This window comes from Hemitrygon akajei, chromosome 3 (assembly GCF_048418815.1).
Source record: "Hemitrygon akajei chromosome 3, sHemAka1.3, whole genome shotgun sequence".
NCBI lineage: Eukaryota > Metazoa > Chordata > Chondrichthyes > Myliobatiformes > Dasyatidae > Hemitrygon > Hemitrygon akajei.
In genome coordinates this window covers 89,138,006-89,159,513 of record NC_133126.1, presented here as the reverse complement: position 1 = coordinate 89,159,513, position 21,508 = coordinate 89,138,006, and the positions used below count along the sequence as shown (strand labels likewise).

The 21,508-nt window shown below is 37.2% G+C and overlaps 1 protein-coding gene across 4 annotated transcripts in view; it reads left to right on the top strand.

Moving 5' to 3' along the window:
• The window catches only part of rpap1 (RNA polymerase II associated protein 1), a 150,545-nt gene that overhangs the window by 17,039 nt on the left and 111,998 nt on the right, over positions 1–21,508 (top strand). For all 4 annotated transcript variants that reach the window (XM_073040307.1, XM_073040304.1, XM_073040305.1 and 1 more), the window contains exon 7: positions 824–1,009. In XM_073040307.1, coding sequence (XP_072896408.1) covers positions 824–1,009 — 186 coding nt within the window. The remainder of the gene's footprint in view (positions 1–823; positions 1,010–21,508) is intronic.

Sequence of the window (21,508 nt, the reverse complement as noted above, 5' to 3'; positions counted from 1 at the left end):
AGAAGACAACAAACTGCAAATGCAAATATAATTAAATAGCAATAAAGAATGAGAACATGAAATAACAAGGTAAGGAATCTTTAAAGTGAGATCATTGGTTATAGGAACATCTCAATGGATGGGCAAGTGAGTATAGTTATCCCCTTTTGTTTAAGAGCCTGATGGTTGCGAGGTCGTAACCGGTGTCATGACTCCTAAGGCTCATGTACCTTCTCCCTGATGGCAACAACGAGAAGAGAGCTTGACCTGGTTGGTGGGGATCTCTGGTGATGGATGCTGCTTTCCTACGACAGCGTTTCATGTAGATGTCCTCAATGTTTGGCAGGGCTTCACCCGTGATGTACTGGGCCGAATCCACTACCTTTTGTAAGATTTTTCATTCAAAGGCATTTAAAAAAATACATCGATGGATGTTGAGAGTCAATGCTGTGCACAGATAGACTGTGAATGTTGGTGTGAGCTGCTGCAGTGACGGTGAGTGCAGGTGGTGTGATCTAATCAAGGATAGCTATTGTAAATTGGTGCCATGCATTAATTGCTGGGACTAGACATTGGTATCTGCATTTTGCAGGCTCGTGCAATTTATAAATTAATGTGTGCATTTTGGTAATGTTACATCAATGGGCCTTTTACATTGATGTACTGCTCTTGAGGAGTTTTAGCATCAGGGTGGAAATCTTGACGTGAATCCATTTGATAACATTTGGGTGATGCATTAGAAAATCTAATAATAGTTTGTTCTTTCCACCAATGATACTAACATTTTTTTCCCTCTATTTCTGCTAACCTTGCTAAACACCCTTATAATTTCCTGTTTAACTAGACCCAAGTTTGATTGCATTTCTAAAATCAAGAAGATCAGGGAAAAGCTATGTTGAAGCCTCCAGCAATAAAATCGAAAGACAAGGAGCAGAAAACAACTATGAGGATAAGCAAAGTGATTCTCACTTGGAGGCAGCACTGCAGTCCGATTCATCCAAGGAAGATCCAATGAATCAAGAAATTACAGGTAAAATGCCCTGTGTGTGAGATTTAATTGAAGTGATCAAAATCATAAGAGATTTTAATAAAATTAAAAATGAAGGCACTGTTTTCACTGCCAGGGTGGCCGTTGGCAGCTAGCAAATAATTTTAAGGTAATTGACACAGAAGTCAGAGGGATGATAATTCTTTTCTGTGGTAAATTAATTAGATCAATAATGCATTTCCTGAAAGGGTGGAATGAGCAAGATTGGTAGTGATTTTCTTTTTTTATTTTTATTTAATTTATTAATTAATTTATTTATTATTAGTTTTTTTATACATTTTCTACATCGCTACAGATAAAAAAAACCCAGATCGAAATGAAGAACATTAATACAGTGCAAAAATAAACATACAATAATAATATAATACAAAAGAAGATAATTGAGAAAGCACCCAAATTGAAGATATGTAAAATTAGTATCCTCCCCAAACCCCGCAACAAAAAAGAACTCCAGATTAACCACAACACAATCTAGAGAGTGTACATCAGGACATTCAAACCCCCAAAACTGTAAATACACTTAGCAACAGAAGATATTAATGCCTACTACCAACAAAAAAGGAGCTGAAGGCAAGGGACCGAAAAAAAAAAACCTTAGTTAAGAGGAAGGTTATGAAAATACTCAATAAAAGGTCCCCAGACCCTATGGAACTTTGTATCCGAATTAAGAACTGAATAATGAATTTTTTCAAGGTCTAAGCAGGACATAATATCATTAAGCCATTGAGCATGCGTGGGCGGGGCAACATCCCTCCATCTAAGGAGGATTAAATGTCTAGCCAGGAGAGAAGCAAAAGATAATATTCGACACTTAGTCGAACTCAGACGTAAATCTGTCTCACCCAAAAAACCGAACAAAGCAATTAAAGGGTTAGGTTCTAGGTGGTGATTCAGAATACAAGATAACGTTATGAAGACGTCTTTCTAAAATTTCTCCAAGCTAGGACAAAACCAGTACATATGAATGAGAGAGGCCTCGCCCCTTTTGCATTTATCACAGAGAGGACTAATGTTAGGGTAAAATCGGGATAGTTTAGATTTAGACATATGGGCTCTATGAACAATCTTAAACTGTAAAAGGCAATGGCGAGCGCAAAGAGAGGTTGAATTAACCGATTTGAGAATGAATCCCAAGTCTCATCAGATAAGGAGATATTTAAATCATGCTCCCAAGCCATTCTAATTTTATCCACAGGGGCACGCCGTAAGGATGCTAATTTATCACGAATAAATGATATTAAACCTTTACCTAGTGGATTAATAGAAAGAAATAAATCCATAACATTTTTCTCAGGCATTTCAGGAAAGTTAGGAATTAAAGGATTAATAAAGTGTCTAATTTGGAGATATCTAAAAAAATGAGCATTGGCCCAGATTGAACTTAGCAGAGTGCTGTTGAAAAGATGCGAAGTGATTATCAATAAAAAGATCTTCAAAATGTCTAATGCCCTTCCTATACCAATCATGGAATGCTGAATCATACGTAGTAGGTAAAAAAAGGTGATTATGTAAGATAGGGCTAGAAAAGGAAAAACCATGGAAACCATAAAACTTCCTAAACTAAGCCCATATACGCAAAGTGTGTCTAACAAGAGGATTAACAATTAATCTGGACAAACTACTAGGGAGTACAGAGCCAAGAAGTGCAGAGATAGATAAATCTTTAGTGGAACTCAACTCCATTGCCACCCAATTAGGGCACTCGGGTTGGCCATGGAAAAAAGACCAAAAGGTAGCACAGCATATATTGGCTGCCCAATAATATAAATGAAAGTTAGGTAAAGCCATGCCACCCTCTTTTTTAGATTTTTGGAGATAAACTGTATTAATTCTAGAGCGCTTATTCTTCCACAGATATGACAAAATAATAGTCTAAGGAATCAAAAAAAGATTTAGGAATAAAAATTGGGATTGATTGAAATAAATATAAAAATTTGGGGAGAACATACATTTTAACAACATTGATATGACCTACCAAAGACATAGATAGAAGTGACCATTGTAACAGACTCTGTTTTATAGTATATGAAAGATTGGCAAAATTTTCACGAAAGAGATCTTTAAATTTCCTTGTGACTGTAATCCCAAGGTAAGTGAATTGATTATGAACTACTTTAAAAGGGAGATCACAAAATGTTAATTCTTGTGCTTCTTTATTAATTGGGAACAGTTCGCTCTTATGTAAATTAAGTTTATAGCCAGAGAACTGGCTAAACTGATCAAGAAGTGAAAACATTGGAGGTAAGGATGTAGACGGATTTGAAAGAAAAAGTAATAAGTCATCAGCATAAAGAGAAACTCTATGCTCAACACCCCCTCTCCAAATCCCGGTCAATTCAGGACAATTTTGAAATGCTATCGCCAAAGGTTCTATAGCCAAATCAAAGAGAAAGGGACTTAAAGGGCATCCCTGGCGGGTGCCACGTTTGAGGTTAAATAACTGGGATTTCTGAAAATTAGTCAAAACAGAGGCAGTAGGACACAAATACAGCAATTTGATCCAAGAGATAAAACTTTGACCGAAGTCAAATTTTTCTAAAACTGCAAAAAGGTAGTTCCACTCTATACGATCAAATGCTTTCGCCGCATCGAGGGAAATAACACATTCAGGAATCCCAGTTGAAGGTGAATATAAAATGTTAAATAAACGTCGAATGTTGAAAAAAGGAAGACGATTTTTAATAAAACCAGTTTGATCATCAGAAATAATAGAGGGAATAACAGTTTCTAATCTATAAGCCAAAACTTTGGCCAAGATTTTAACATCAACATTGAGCAAAGAAATCGGCCTATACGAGGAACACTCTGTTGGGTCTTTACCCTTTTTTAATAAAAGAATAATAGATGCCTCATTAAAAGAGGGTGGCAATTTACTGTAATTAAATGAGTCAGATAATACTGAGAATAACTGAGGGGAAAGAAGTGAAGAGAATGATTTATAAAATTCTACGGGGAACCCATCAGGTCCAGGAGATTTTCCTGAAGACAATGCAGAAATTGCAAAAGATATTTCTTCTGATGAAATAGGCGCGTTGAGTTTGGCCTTAAAATCAGACAAAAGCGAAGGAATATTCAGATTATTTAAAAAGTGATCAACAGAGATATTGTCATTCAAAGATTCAGAGGAATAAAGTCGAGAATAGAAATTTTTAAATGCGTCATTGATTTCTAAGTGATCCGATGTAAAGTCTCCATTCTCCTTCCGGATCTTTGTAATATGTTGTTTGGCTTTGGAACGTCTCAGCTGATTGGCTAGAAATTTACCAGATTTGTCACCATGAATATAGAAGCGACTCTTACTTTCAAGAAGTTGGCGTTCGACAGGTTGAGTAGACCTTGTATAATTCTTGTATAATTCAGGATTCTTAGTTTGAGCATACAGTTGATCCAATTCTTTAATCTGATTAATGAGGTCTAATCGATCTGCACAGGACTTTCTATTAAGATTTGCTGTATAGGAGATTATTTGACCCCTTAAATATGCTTTCATGGCATCCCAGACAATCTGGGATGACACTTCAGATGATGTATTGGTGTTAAAATAAAAGGTTATCTGATCCTTAATAAATTTTAGAAAATCATCGTCCGATAATAAAGTCGAGTCAAAACGCCGGTGTTTATTCCTCTGAGGGAGACCAGGAAAATTTAAGGACAAAGTAATTGGGGCATGGTCAGAAATCAGTATACTCTGATAGTCACAAGAATAGACAGATGGAATAAGTTGATTATCGAGTAAAAAGTAGTCAATTCTAGTAAAGGTATGGTGAACATGTGAAAAAAAAGAGTAGTCTCTCTCAGTGGGATGAAGGAATCGCCATATATCAGAGATACCATAATTAGAGAGAAAAGAGTGAATAGCTAAGGCAGATTTAGTAAGTAGTCTAGTAACAGAGGACGATCGATCCAAATTAGGATCTAACCAACAATTGAAATCGCCACCCAATATAAGAGAGTATGAGTTTAAATCTGGTAGCGAGGAGAAAAAACGTTCAAAAAAATTAACATCATCAAAATTGGGAGCATACAGGTTTGCTAGTACAACTTTAGTATTGTATAATTTACCAGAAACAATAATAAAATGGCCATTTGTATCAGATATCTTATTATGGAGTTCAAAAGGAATATTTGAATTATTAAGGATGGAGACCCCCCCCCCCCCTAGCTTTGGCAGCAAAGGATGAATGAAAATGCTGACCCGACCACTTTGACAGAAGCCGAGAATTATCAAAACTACAAATATGAGTTTCTTGAAGGAAAGCAATGTCAGCTTTGAGTTGTTTAATATGGGAGAAGACCTTCCTGCTTTTAACAGGATGATTCAATCCCTTTACATTCCAGCTCACAAATTTAAGTGAATTAACCATGATCAATTGTTAGTGCATAGAAGGCAGCAGGCATATAAAAAAATCAAGTAGTACAATAACAGTCTGGAAGCAAAAATGTAAACATAGATCCGTAGAATCAAAACAGAGACATGTCCTGAATAACAAAGGAAAACAAAAGAAACAGTGAGTAGTGTTGGAACTGGAGAAACCACCCCCCCCATGCAACCCAAAATTAGATGGCTACCTAAAAAAGCAGCTAGCTCTACCTAAAAAATTAACCCAAGTATGACTTCCAGTTCTGTGTCATTAACAAAAGTTCCGTATAAATAATATAGCAAATAGTAACTAATTTATGCACTAGAAAACAGAATTATAAATAGGAACAACTTCAACAGAAGTATAAAACTTAATACAAAGAAAATCAGAAGAAAACTAAAACTAACCTACCCGCGAAAAATTATAAAAGATTAAAAAAAAGGAGGGAGAAAAAGGGGAAATTATAAAATTCAAAGGGAGTCCTTATCAACCATTTACAGAAAAAAAAGCAAAACTTAAACTATGAATCAACCAACAGGGAGGCCTTCAATAAAAACTCCAAACCTCCAAAACAAGTTAAAGACAATTGTAGTTCTCTATAGATAACGTTATACAAAAATAAAATAGATTACACAGGTAAAATCTAAAAGTTCGCAGGGAAACATTAAACTTAAATTATCTATTTAGAAAAAATGCACCAAGTCCAGGGAGAGATTGACTACAGCCCTTAGAGTTTCAATAGATAATGACTGAATTATTCAAGTAAAGTCTGAGTTCGGAAAAGATAGTTTTACTTCGAGAAGTACTTATCAACCATTTTAGAAGGTCAGGCCGGTTCCGAAGAAGATGAGGTGGCTGGGAGACTTCTAACAAACGCCTCAGCCTTCTTCACTGATTTAAACCACTTATAATCTCCAGTAGTAAGTGTAATTCGGAGATCGGCTGGGTTTCGAAGAAAGGGTCTGAGTCCATGATCAAAAAGCACTTTCATTACACCTTTAAACTCAGCACGCATCTTCAGAACCTGGGGGGCAAAATCCTCCACAAAATGAATGACCGTATTTTGAAAGGCAAAAGTACCTCTGCGGCGTGCCTCCATCATCAAGCGGTTTTTCACCTGGTATTGATGAAAGCATAAAATAATCGGCCGTGGACGGGAACCCAGAATTGCTCGAGGAACATAGATCCTGTGTGCCCTTTCAAGCTCAGGTGGAGTCGGAAAAAAATTCTTTCCCGAAAATCTCACAGAGAAACTTGGAAAAAAATTCAATGGGAGAGCCCTTTTCGGTGGCCTCTGGCAAACCAAGAATTCGTAGATTGCAACGTCTGCTCCGATTTTCAAGATCCACCATTTTGGAAAAAAGTTTACTATTTTTCTCCTCTAGGTTGGAGCAGAGAGTTTCAAGATATTGAACACGGCGTTTTAAATCTTCAGAAGTTACGTAAATGCGAGATAAATGTTCATCATGATCATCCACTCTAGCATTAATCTGATCCAGTTTGGCATTCAGCTGGTTGAAAGAAGTTCTAAATTCAGTTCTAAAATCCCTTAAAGTATCTTGTCGATGTTGTTCCAGAACAGCGAGAATGTCAGCCGGCAAAGCCGTAGAAGTTTCCTTTTTCCCGGTTTTAGTTCTTTTGGTAGCCATTATAAGATAGATGTGTTCGCAGGCAGGTAGAAGAGAACTAATAAAATACCTAACTAAGGTTTAAGAAGGGAGACACATAGTGCAAAGGTAAGAAGAATAACGGAGCGACTAAGCAATCACCATCTTATTGGAAGTCCCCGGTAGTGATTTTCAAAAAGGATTCGGATAAATATTTAGCTTGGAGCAAATTGTTAAACTGTAAGGAAAGAAGTGGATGGAGAATTCATGTGAATAGTTGGATAAATCATTTGACATGCTGCCTTGGGCTTGAAGGTCTGGTTGGTGTCTTGGCTTGGTTGAAAGATTTGGAGCAAAGGACATTATTTGTGGAATTTGTTGCCACATGCAGCTGTGGCGGCCAGGTGGTTGGACGTATTTAAGGCAGAGATTGATATGTTCTTGATTGGACATGGCATCAAAAGTTAAGGGGAAAAGGTCGGGAACTGGGGTTGAGGAGGAGATAGAAAAAAAGGATCAGCCATGATTAAATCTCCTTGACTGGTCTCTGTGCTGAACTATCTGCTCAACAATATTACTACAAAGCTCTCTCGCATTTTGTTTCTGTCCTGATGCACATATGCTCCAGTCTTTCCTTTGGAAGTTGAACCTTTCTCTGCCTGGCCTCAAGTTCCAGAATTCCCTGTAGAGACCCTTGCCTTGCCACATCCTTACGGACCCCTCTTAAAGTGCATCACTTGTGATCATCCTTTTGTCTCCTACTTTGTGTTTAAACAAGTACCTATTGGTCATAGATTTAGGTCAACAAACTAGCATCAGCTGCCACTGAGAGTGAGGAGATCGATGATGTCGCAGAGATAGAGTACGAAAATGAATAAGAAACATCTACATCTTTTTGTGTGAAGTTAAAGATTTTAATGTTTATACATTGGTAATTGTTTCTTAAAAAATTTCCAGTTTGCAGTTGTAGGTTCTCTCCATTTGTCCTATCATTTTTTTGTTCCAGTCATAAACTTTGATAAACCCTTTCTTGTTCTGTTCTGATAAGTTTATGGTTATTAGAGATCTGGGATAATTCTAGTTGATCTATATTGCCTGATTATCAAAGCATTATAGTAAAACCGATAATCTGGCGTTTTAGGGACTCTGTCAGTGCTGGACAAGCTGGTTGCTTGACTGTTGTGCATTGGGTGCACCTCGGTTTGAATGATAATTAAACTTGATTTGATTTACTCACAGTACCCACACTTTAGTTTCACTTCTACAATCAGGTGACGAATTTTTTCTCATGCTATACAACTCTATGGGCACAGCATCCTCCAGCTGTTTAGCTTTAAATAAGCAGAGCAAAATTGCTGTCATTGGCCACTGAAACTGATATTATTGTTAATTACTTAATAATTGTTAATTATTTCCTGCTATGTTACCCATGCAAATGACTGCCTAATTTAAATGTGGATGTTTTAAGTGTTGCTTCCCTCCCTATGTAGGGAGACAAAAAATGTGTATGATTTGGCTTGAGTAAAGGCCTGGAAATGTTTCTGTCATGATGGAAAATGTCAGCTGTGCATCTGTGTTGGACGCAGATGCCTAACCAATACTGTGGTACTGCTGTTTTATCTTGGCAACCACAGTACAAGACAAGTTCAGTTAAGAACAGTCACCCAGTATTGAGCATCGGATCAGTCTTGGCATCATGAGAGAAGGCTCTTCGAACCTTCTGTCAGGTGGGCAGCGCAATACAACAATATTAGGAACAGCAAAAGACCTAAAAACCAATGGGCTTTGGTTGGATTACCATCCCACCTTCCATGCTTTTAATCTTTCTCCTTAAAAGTATCTGTGCTTACTTGTACTGGTACTGTACCTCAGGTCTCTTTCATGATTCCTATGTCCTCATAATTCTCGTACTACCTAAAGATCCACCTATCTCATCCTTGAATATAATCACGGCTGAGTAGACAACTCCAAAGTCTCTGCATAAAGTATTATCTCTGTCTTAAATTGCTCACTTCTTCTCCTGAAAATATGTCTCTTAGTTCTAAACACCTCTGCCCAGCTGCTCTCCCACCCCCTCAGATACCTGTTTGCCTTGTTATATTGCTCCTTATCTCTTCTGCTTACAGTTTCAAAAAATCACTAATAGGTTTTGTCAACACTATCTTTCCATCATAGAACTGTCTACATCATGGGTTCCCAACCTGGGATCCATGGATCCCTCAGTTAATCATATGGGTCCATGGCATAAAAAAGGATGGGAGGCCCTGGTCTACATTAGGATTTTATATCTATGGCCTTCATAATATATTCAACATTTTGCTGACAGAATTCAGACTAATTGCTCTGCAGTTTACTCTGTTTTTCTTCCTCCTTTTGTAAAGAGCGATTTGTTGTTTGTCGGTCCACCGAGTGATGATCAAAGTGAGCAATAAAATATATTGTTAATGTATTCACGACTTTTGCTGCCACTTGTATGAGAATCTTGGCATGCATTATGTTCCAGAAGATTTGAGTTGTAGTCCCTTCAATTTTACAGTATTTTCTCTGCATTGATAGTAATTACTCTCAAGTCCTTCACAGTCCACAGACTGCTGGTATCCCTTCATTTCTGGTACTTTTATTGGCATGTTTTTTACTTATGGGTCTGTGAGGCTTGAGAAGTGAAGCTTTTGTTTGGCATTTAAGTGCATTTGCCTCATGATGTTATAGCAAGGGCAATCCAAACTTACACTGGGTTGAGAAATATACCTGCTACTTCTGGTGGTCCATTGATTTTAATGGGAAACAGATTGCTGAGATGAGAAGGATAAATGAAAGCTCATTTTCTTTTAGTTAATTTAAATATGTTTTATTTTAGTTGTTTCCTGCAATGTTAAAATATTTTCATTTTTTGATTAAAAATAGTATTTTTGAATGGTATCAGAAAATTTGTGGATGTCAGATATAAAATTCTTGCTTTGATGTCTTAGGTAGTCAGGAAGGCTGGTGATGGGAAGCCAACTCTGGAAAGGAATTTCAAGGGTGGAGGTTGCAAGTGTTGATTGGAAGGGCTCCTTTACACTGGGCCTCGCTAATAAGCAAGTAACTGGTTCCCCAGTGAAGGAGTGTGCTTGGGGGCTTGTTTGGAGAGCAAGTGACTGGCTCATTGGCGAGGAAAAGACGTGGGCCACTGAATCTTTCATTGTAAAGCTGGATTTAAGTAGAAACAGTGCTGCTGCCTTAGCCATTTTTTAATTCTCTGCAATATGTTCTGGTTTTGTTTTGTATGTATGCGACTTTTTGTCTTATCTCAGTTTCCCTCTGGGTAGAATATTGGTGTTGTTATTCTTTTGGCAATGTTGTAGGCATCATCATCTAATTATCCTTGATCTCTGTCACTGGCCACTGATGGATCACTTGTCTTCTGGAGTTTTTGTTTCTCAATAGAATAATAGTTTCAGACCTCGATCATATCTGCTTTTTCCTGTAGGTATAAACTGATTTACTTTATATGTTGTCTCTTCAACATCAGAGAATTTATTCTTTTTATGTCTGCTCACAAACTGTTTAGGTTGTTTATCTTAGCTAGCTAGTATGAGCTTCATTGTTAGGCTTATTTGCTCTAGTTTCTGGCTAATCTAAATCCCTTTTGAACTGTGTATAAAATTCAGCCATATTGTGATTAATTTCCCTCAAGGATTTCTTGCCATGAAGTTACTGATTGATCACATTGTTTCTACATAGTGTAAGGTTTTAGAGAGCCAGTTCTCAGTTTCCTGTCCCATTGCTTCAGAAAACTGTCATGAATGCATTCTATGATCTGAACCACCCAGTAACTTCAGGTTTTCATTTCCTGCTATCATTTATAAGGCAATGTCCATTGATATGGTTAACCTTGTCACTTTAACATTACTAGCCCTTTGTACAAATGACCTTCCTTTGTAATTCTAAACTGCTCCAATTTACAACCTTTACGCATTCGTATTTATAAATAAGTTCCACCTAACAACCTGTTTATAATTCTCAGCATATTTTCCTCATGCACATGAATTCTTCCTAATGCTTTATGTTGGATGGTTAAGTTCGCCCCTCTCATGGGCATAATACGAGTCCTATGGTTATACAAAAAGGGCTGCACAGGAAGATAAGGTTTGAATGACAAAGAAACAGTTGGCCATTTTAGCTAATTTTCTTCAGAAATATTACCTTCCAGCTTGTTGGTCTTGCAGATAATAGTGCAGTGCTGCAAGAGGCTCTGAAAGCTTTCATATGAGATATTCAGAAAGCGGCAGATATTATCAACAGATGCAGTGCTTTGCCAGCATTTTCTTTTCTTTTTCCATCTTTTTATTATCATTATTAATAACAACAAAATAAAATTGATACATAGATAATGAGATTACACGCATACATATTTCAACTAACTATAAAAGATTACAAGAGCAATGATTACAGTATAAATGAGTATTCCCACATCATAAATGATACAATATACAAATAGACAAGGCAAACCTAAGTGTATCATAATATAAAATAAAAAAAGAAAAAGAAAAAAAAAGAAAAAAATCATTATGCAAAAAACTAATCTAAAAATCTAATAACTAATGGAAGAGAAAAAAAACAAAAAAAGAGAAAAGGAAAAAAGAAAAAGAAAGAAAGGGGCTGTTTATAATATCTCACAAAAATACAAAATCATCAGTGTCGTCAACTCCGATCCTCTTGACATATATGCAATCAAAACTGGAAAATCAAATAGGCCTGGAACAGGGTCCTATTACATCATATGAAAATATTGAATAAATGGTCTCCATATCTTTTCAAATTTAGTAGAAGTGTCAAATACACCACTTCTAATTTTTTCTAAATTTAAACAACATAGTTTGAGAAAGCCAATGAAATACAGTAGGAGGATTAATTTCCTTCCAATTCAACAAAATAGATCTTCTAGCCGTTAGTGTAAGAAATGCAATCATTTGACAAGTGGAAGAAGATAAATGAAGTGAGTCCATCATTGGTAAACCAAAAATTGCGGTAATAGGTTGGGGTTGTAAATCAATGTTCAGTACCGCAGAGATAATATCAAAAATATCTTTCCAATATTTTTTCAAAAGCGGACATGACCAGAACATATGAGTTAGAGACGCTATTTCAGATTGACATCTGTCACAAATAGGATTTATATAGGAATAAAAATGAGCCAATTTATCCTTGGACATATGAGCCCTGTGTACAACTTTAAACTGTATTAATGAATGTTTAGCACATATAGATGATGTATTAACTAATTGAAGAATTTTATCCCAATTCTCAATAGGAATAATAATGTTGAGCTCTCTTTCCCAATCATTTTTTGTCTTATAAAGGGGCTCTGAACGTATCTTCATAATTATATTATAAAGTTTTGATATAAGCCCTTTCTGAAAGGGGTTTAATTCAAACAAATTCTCCAAAATGCCTGAAGACACAAAGTTTGGAAAAGTAGGAAGTACAGTATTTAAAAAATTCCTAATCTGTAAATATCTAAGAAAATGAAATTATATTTATTAGATAACTGCTCAAAAGACATGAAACAATTATCCAAAAATAAGTCAGAAAATCGTAGTATTCCTTTAGTCTTCCAAGCCAAAAAAGCTTGGTCTATAATTGAAGGGTGGAAAAAACAATTGGATACAATAGGAATATTTAAAACAAACTGAGTCAACCCAAAAAATTTCTGAAATTGAAACCATATACGTAAAGTATGTTTAACTATCGGGTTGTCAATTCGTTTCGGCAATTTAGAAAGAGCAAAAGGGAGAGAAGTCCCCAAAGTAGAACCCAGTGCAAAACCTGGTACCGATTTAATTTCCAGGCTCACCCAATGAGGGCTAAACGATCTATCCCAATCTTTCAACCAACATATCAAATATCTGATATTAACTGCCCAATAATAAAATCTAAAATTAGGCAATGCTAATCCACCTTCCTTCTTTTCCTTCTGTAAGTATATTTTACCTAACCTAGGATTTTTATTCTGCCAAATATATGAGGAAATTTTTGAATCAACATTAGTAAAAAAAGATTTCGGATTAAAAATTGGTACCGCTTGAAAAATATATAAGAACTTAGGTAAAATAACCATCTTAATAGTGTTAATTCGACCTATCAGAGATAAATGGTGACCAATTAGTAAACAAGCATTTAATCTGATCAATTAAGGGTACAAAATTAACCTTAAATAAGTCTTTGTGGTTTTTTTGTGATTTTAATCCCTAAGTAAATAAAAGAATCATTAACTAATTTAAAAGATAAGTTTCCATAAATTGGGACCTGTCTATTTAAAGGAAACAATTCACTCTTATTAAGATTTAACTTATACCCAGAAAAATCACTAAATTGAGCCAACAATGATAAAACTACAGGAATAGATTTCTCAGGATTGGAAATAAATAATAATAAATCATCTGCATACAAAGATAACTTATGAATATCTGTCCCACGATTAATACCAAGAATATCCTGTGATTCTCTGATAGCAATTGCCAAGGGTTCTAAAGCAATATCAAATAATAGTGGACTAAGAGGACAGCCTTGTCTAGTGTCCCGAAATAAACAAAAAAAGGGAGATCTTTGATTATTAGTAAACACTGAGGCTACTGGGGTATGATAAATCAGTTTAATCCAGGAAATGAATGTCGGACGAAAATTAAACTTCTCCAACACATTAAATAAGCATGGCCATTCAACTCTATCAAATGCTTTCTCCGCATCTAATGAAATAACACATTCTGAGATATTATGTGAAGGAGTATACACAATATTCAATAGCCTCCTAACATTAAAAAAAGAATAACGATTTTTAATAAAACCGGTTTGATCCTCCGAAATAATTTGGGGTAATACCTTCTCCAATCTGGATGCAAGTAACTTGGAAAAAATCTTGGAGTCTACATTCAGTACGGATATTGGTCTATAGGATGCACAATCAGTAGGGTCTTTATCTTTCTTCAATATTAAAGAAATAGAAGCTCTATAAAAAGATTGTGGCAAATTGCCCAATTTAATTGCTTCTTCAAAAACCTTATATAACCAAGGAGAGAGAGTAGCGGAAAAACATTTAAAAAATTCTGCTGTATACCCATCCGGACCAGGTGCTTTCCCTGAATTCATGGAAGAAATAACCCCTCTGATTTCTGCATCAGCCATAGGAGTTTCCAATATTGAAAGATCATCTGGTGATAATCTTGGGAAATTCAATTTCCCAAGAAAATCACACATGGCACTGCAATCCTGAGGAAATTCAGAATGATACAGGGAAGTATAAAAATCTTGAAATGATTTATTTATCTCATCATGGTTAATTGTCAAATCCCCATTTTGCTGACAGATCTTAGTAATTTGACGTTTAACCAAAGCATTCTTCACTTGACTAGCTAATAGTTTACCCGATTTATCACTATGTATATAAAAATCAGATCTGGACTTCATCAGTTGATTTTCAATCGAAGATGTAAGTAATAAACTATATTCTGTTTGAAGTTCAACCCTTTGCTTGTAAAGCTCCTTACTAGGAGTAATCAAATATTTCTTGTCAATCTCTTTAATTTTATCAACCAATAAAAGAGTTTCCTTCTTTATGCGTTTTCTCAGACCAACAGAATAAGAAGTAATCTGTCCACGTATATATGCTTTAAAAGTGTCCCAAAGTGTTCCGTAAGAAATATCTTCCGTGGAGTTGGTTGAGAAGAAGAAATCGATCTGTTCATTCATAAATTTAATAAAGTCCGGATCTTGCAATAAGGTAGAATCAAACTGCCATTGTCTAGCATTATGAACTGTGTCCATAAATTTAATAGAAAGTTTTAATGGAGCATGGTCAGAAATAGCTATACTATCATAATAACAACCATTTACCAAAGGAATCAAACAAGAGTCAATACAAAAATAATCAATTCTCGAATAAGAATGATAAACTTGTGAGAAAAAAGAAAACTCTTTGTCCTTAGGATGCCGAAATCTCCAAATATCAAAAATTCCATTATCAGTCAAAAAAGAGTTGATACAAGTGGCCGACTTATTGGATACAGTCTGAGTAGATATAGATTTGTCCATCAAAGGATTTAAACAACAATTAAAATCACCACCCATTATTAACTTATATTCATTTAGATTAGGTAAAGAAGTAAATAAGGACTTAAAAAAATCAGGACAATCCACATTTGGAGCATAGACATTAACCATAGCAACCTTTTTATTAAAAAGTAAACCCGTAATTAACAAAAATCTACCATTCGGATCCGAAAAGATATCATGTTGGACAAATGTAATAGAGGAGTCAATAAAAACTGAAACTCCCTTTACTTTGGCATTCGAATTCGAATGATATTGTTGACCCCGCCAAAACCTAAAAAAGCGATAGTTGTCCTCCTTCCTCACATGAGTTTCTTGTACAAAAATGATATGAGCATTAAGTCTTTGGAATACTTTGAAAATCTTCTTTCGTTTAATCAGATGGTTTAAACCATTAGTATTCCAAGAAACAAAATTAATGGTCTGAGCCATAGTTCTAAGATCAACCCTTTGGTATAAAAAGGGTTAACCAAATTACAAACTCATGCCCCTGGAAGAAGAACAAAAATAAAAAGCGAACCCGGAAGTGACGACATCGCGGACATATTTGTAGTTCAAAATCAGCCCAAATGAAAAAACTAAAAAAAACTGATAGAAAAAATATAGAATTAGAAAAAAGACCACCCCCCTCCCACTCAAGAAAGAGAAAAAAAACCAGAGCCAAAAAAAGGCTGGGAAAGAGAAAAAATGAAACTAACCCTACCCCCATATCAGCGGAAGACCACTCCATATATAAAGGATATATATAAAAAAAAACACCCAAACTTTAAGAATTATAATCACTATACTAGAGCCAGACTTCTTAATATAATTGGTAGTAGAAAAAAAACGAAGAAAATATAATCACTAAAAACTTATAAATCGGGTTAAAACCCAAACAAACCAAAAAAAATATTTAAACTGTGATAAGCGATGCATTGTAGGAAGAAGACAAGAGAAAAAAAAGCGCCATCTTAAAAAACACCAAAAATGTTTTATCAAAAAACCACCATCTTAGTAAAAAAGTATTCACCTTCGAAGGATTAAAAATACACCTTCGAAGGAACAGAAAATAGTCAGTAATACAGTATAATGGTTAAAGTGTGTAAAACAAAACGATTAATATGTCGAAAGAACACTTTAACTTGAGTATAAAGTGTAGAGTAAACCTACACCAACAACCAGAAACAAAATCTGGTTTGGAGGATCAAAAACCATCTTACACGATCGAAATCACTCATTCATTTGGCCTGAGAGCCCGTAGCAGTAGGGAAGTTCTCATTCAGAAAACTTCTCACTTCAAATGTAGAAAGAAAAACTCGTCGAGGAGCGTTCGGTGGAGAAATTCTGAGCTTCGCAGGGTATAAGAGCGCTGGTTTTAAATTTTTCTCATAACATTCAGACATCAGCGGTTTAAAAAGAAGCCATGCCCTCATTACCTCAGGACTAAAATCTTCTGCTAAGCGGAAATTGTGATCTTGAAATTTAATCATACCTACACGTCGAGCCACACGAATAAGTTGCTCTTTAACATGTACATAATGGAACCGGACAGTTACAACCGAAGGTTTAGCTGAAGCACTCGGTGATCGACGCATAATTCTATGCGCGCGATCAAGTAACGGTGGGCTGTCTGGGAAAACAGACGGGAACGCATCCTTTAAAAGTTGAGCAAAATACTCCCTGGGGTCGTCTTTTTCGATACCTTCTGGGAGACCAAGTATACGTAGGTTCTGTCTTCTGGACCGATTCTCAAAGTCGACACTCTTGGTTTTAAGTGTTTCCACCAGTTTAGAAGTCGAAAGTAAGTCCTGTTGCAATTTTTCACTTATCAAATCTCGTTTCCGAGCGTCTTCTTGCAGAGATGTGATAAGAACTTGCTGCTGGTTAATTACTGAATCCGTGTTATCCATATAATCTCGAAAAGCCTTTATATCTTGTTTAAAAATTTGTTGTTGTTCATCAAATTTTTACCCAAAACCTCCAATAACAATTCGTAAGTTAACTCAGTGCGTTGCGGATGAGCTTGCTTCTTTCCATTACCGTTCGGGTTACGCCCAGGTTCTCGTCCTTTAGATCTAAGAGCCATTTCTGAGTACATATCTTCAAAAATTCACAATAAACTCTTAACGATAAGTCCAAAAAAAATAGCAAGAATCTTTTGGTGTAGGTAAAAATAAGTTGAATAAGGGTGATCAAAGGTTAAAAAAAGTAAAGGTTATGGAGCGAATCTAAAACAGTACTCACTCCATGAGCGTCTCCCACTGACCAGCCGCCAGCATTTTCTATGAGCCCAGAAACATATGTGAAAAGAAAAGTATTGCTGTTTTTCCTGAAGCATCCTTAATGGAAACTAGCACTAAACAGAACGCTCAGTACTGAAACGTTAATTCATACTCTCTCATTTTACACATCCTAGTAATAGGCAGCCGTCGATCCCAGGGGATCATGAGTTTGCGTCTCTGCTGGACTGTGTCCTCTCCAGGGTGTAAACTTGGGTGGGAAGATTTGAAGAACCGGCTGTTGCCCATGCAGCGGGTTCCCCCTCTCCACGTCACTGATGTAGTCCAAGGGAAGGGCAAACGTCGATACAGCTTGGCACCAGTGTCATCGCAGAGGTTGCCAGAGTGAAGTTGTAAACAACATCAAGTTGCCTTAGGAACCCCGGCTCTGGATTTCTTCCTTGGAATTTACTCCTGAAGCCTTTCCCATGGGTGGGTATGGCCGCAAGGCAGCGGAGATTTAAAATCAAAGTTTTCCTTCTCCTGGTTGGGCTGCCGTCCGAGGCTGACAGGTCCCACCTGCCCGAAGCAACTGGTTTTGAGGCGCCAGTGATCCACCTTTGCCCCTTCTCTTGTCCGTAGAAACCGTTCTGCTGGGCCTACTAGCTAAGCCACACGTGAAGGTCATGAGTTGGACTTGATTGTCAGAGGCTGTTTGGAGCACTTTATAGGTAGTGGGAGCTTATCCCCACTAGCATCCCATCTGTGACAACCTTAGGAACCTACAAATCCTACTTGATAGGTAATCACATTCAGGTGATTCTGTTGAAACTTAATGAACTTGACCACATAAAAAATACAATCATCATTATACCGCCTAGTGCCAAATTCTGCTGATCTGTTTATTAACCTTGATGTTATCCTTGTCTTCCGATATCATCCCTCCTGAACTGTGCACTACTTTAGAACTTGTACACGAGGGAGAAGGGGTAGCCGTGGGGGTTGGCGGGGATGGTGTTGGTGAATGGCAGGGAGAGAGCGAGAAGGGGGAGTCACGTGGGGTGGAGAGAGAGTGTGATCCACGCGGGAATGGGAAAGTGAGAGTGCTGCTGTGGGTGGGGTGGAGAAGGGGGATCCCGGAGGTTGGGGGAGAGAAGGGGTTGAGAGAAAGCAAAATAGTAGCAATATGGTTAATTAAAGGTAAATGACTAAAGGGTAAAAAGTAAAGGAAATATATAAAGGGGGGTAGGGGTAAAATGGTGAGGGATTTTATCTTAATCAACGATAAAGCAATGGAAATTGAGATCGTTCAGTGTCAGTTTCCGTGAAGGATTCTTTTGTGAAACTAGTAATATTTTTCTTTTCACAGATGTTTCTGAACTCGTAGAAAATGCTGCAAAAGGGCTGGATTGTTGCAGACTTGTAGTTTTTCTAATATATCACTCTTCTCAAGTTGTAGTCCTTCAAACCCTTTTGTGGGGTGTTAAATTATGTAGAGAAAGACATAATGGATACTCTTAACTCATATTTTGCTAAAGTATTCACCTGTGAAGATGTTAGCAATATGCCAGTAAGTGTATAGAAAAATAAGGTTGTTTTAAGTGACTTAGAGACCTTAGAATGTGAGGTCCTGCTTCAGCTGAAAAGGCTGAAAGTTAATAAATCTCCAGGGCATAGACAACATTTATCCAAGGGTACTTAAAGAGCTCTGTGATTATATATGCAAACTCCTTACATGTATTTTTCAAAAGTCATTGAAGATGGAAGACTGATGAAATCCCTAAGAACTGGAAATGGTCTAACGTTGTCCTAATATATAAGAAGGGTGACCGTACTGACCCTGGTAACTATAGACCAGTAAGCTTAATGTGTATTGCGGAAACAATAGTAAAGAATGAGATGGAAAAGCAGCTGATAAGAACAGGCACATTAGCAGAAAGCCAGCATGATAAGATTTCAAAACAAATTAAATCTTTTTAGCCTAAGGAGATATAGAATGAAGGGAGACATGATAGAAGTGTTCAGAATCATTAAGGGTATACCTAAAGTGGATGCCAGCTTCTGCTTCCAAATTAATCCATCATCAAGGACACGGGGCCATTCGTGGAGACTGGTTAAGGAGAGATTTCAGACTAACAGCAAGTTGTGGACACGTGGGTCAAACTACCTAGTTATGTAGTTAAGAGTAATACTTTAGAGATTTTCAAATCTAAACTTGATAATTATTTCAACACACTATGTGAATAGGAATTTGGCAATAGGAATAGCCTGTTCTTGTCAAAAATGTTCTAATGTTACGTTATGGGTTTGATCAGCTTTCTGAGTAGCTTAGTGTCATGGTTTGTTCATCATATTCTAGGACTGGCAGCTTCATATTTTTAGGCAAATCTTTACTCACCAACTTTTGGGGACCACAACAACATTTTAACCACGTTTGCATTAGGCAGATCAATGCAACGTCCTCCTGTTGCTGGCATTGAAACCCTGATGCTGTGATACTGACAGATATTGATTGGGCCGATCTTACTAACATCAGTCAGGATGAAAGATGATGCTGCGGGGTTTAAATGCTGTGTAAAAATGCTACTCAACATCGATTACTGCACATGCACTCAATGAGTCTGCAGTCCTTTTTTAAAAATTATTTTAGAATAGCCTCATCTCAGAGAGTATTTTTTGGTTTGTGTGGACTTTTTTGTATATTCAGCAATTCTTTTTGGATTGAGGTACTGCCAGGATGACAATGAATGATAATAACCCAGAAGTATCTCTGCTCATTCCATGCTGAACATATGGCAGCTGAGCTACTATAGCCACAGAATTGACGGACAGAATATCCTCCCCCGTGCCATCATGATCCGAGGCACTGGGAATGTTGAAACTGATTTAAGTGCCAGTTTGAAGGAACAAATGAACTGGTATGCAAATAATGCCTTTCACGTCTTTGGGTTGTTCCAAAGTGCCTAGCAGCCAATGAAGTAAAACTTGAAGTCTAATTAATATTGTAATGTAGGGAACATCACAGCCACTTTGAATATGTCACGTTGCTGCAGTGTGATAACGACAGGATGATCTGTTCTGGCGACGTTGTTTAAGGGACAATTTTTGATCAGAGCACAAGGCAATTTTTCCTTGCTACTCTTTGAATCCATCTGAGAGGGAAAATGATGGTGTCAGTGTAAAGGTTTATCTGAAATTTTATCTAAAAGATAGCATCTTCAACATGCAGCTTTCACTCGAATACACTGAAGAACGTAGAAACAGTAATAGATTATTGCACAATTCAGTACGATCATGGCTAATCTTTTACCTCAGCCCCTGTATTTCTTGATTCCTTGAATGTTCAAAAACCTATTGAACTCTTCCTTGAGTCTACTGGAGTGTGAGGGAAGCAAGGGTAGGAGTTTGGATATCAAGTGCTCCAATTGCTAAGGAATTGCCCAGCATTTGACTGAGAGACTGCTGAGAGTAACTGTAATGCTAGTGTGGTGTGGGATAGCTGCCCCATAGAAAATAATGACATATATAGGAGACAGGAAGATGAAAGACCACACTATTATGTGAGTCTGCAGGGTTTCTTGTTAATTTGAAAGCTTTATCTAAAGTCATTTTCTATTTCTGTATTTCTTGATCCGTTGGTCTGGGTGAGACATTCCGCATAATTGTGTGCTAAGCATCTTGGAGGGTTGGGTCAATAACAGGTCAACTTTGTATCACTGAGTAAACATGTTTTGTAAGATAAATGAGAGGTAGTATCATGAGATGTCTTTTTTGGAAGAGGACAGCGAGGCTTTGAGAAGAAGTGCGGCGGCGGCCATTTTCAAATTGCTTCTCAGATCGGAGTTCTGAGAGGCGGGACTGCGCAGGCGCGTGAAGGAGGCCTGGGAAGGAGGGAAGATATAAAAAGAACGCAGCCTTAAGCAGCGGGCAGCTTTGTTTGCGGGCAGCGGAGTGAGCCGGGAGCAGAGTGTAGGGCTTAGGCGGAAGAGGGCACAGTAGGCTTATCTTTTAGTTCTTGTTATTTTCAGTTATTCGGGAAGTATGAGTGTGAGGGCAGCTTGTTGTTCTCGGTGTCGGATGTGGAAGATCCTGGAGTCTCCGAGCCTCCCGGACGTCCACATCTGCGCCAGGTGTGTCGAACTGCAGCTCCTGAGGGACCGAGTTAGGGAACTGGAGCTGCAGCTCGATGACCTTCGCCTGGTCAGGGAGAGTGAGGAGGTGATA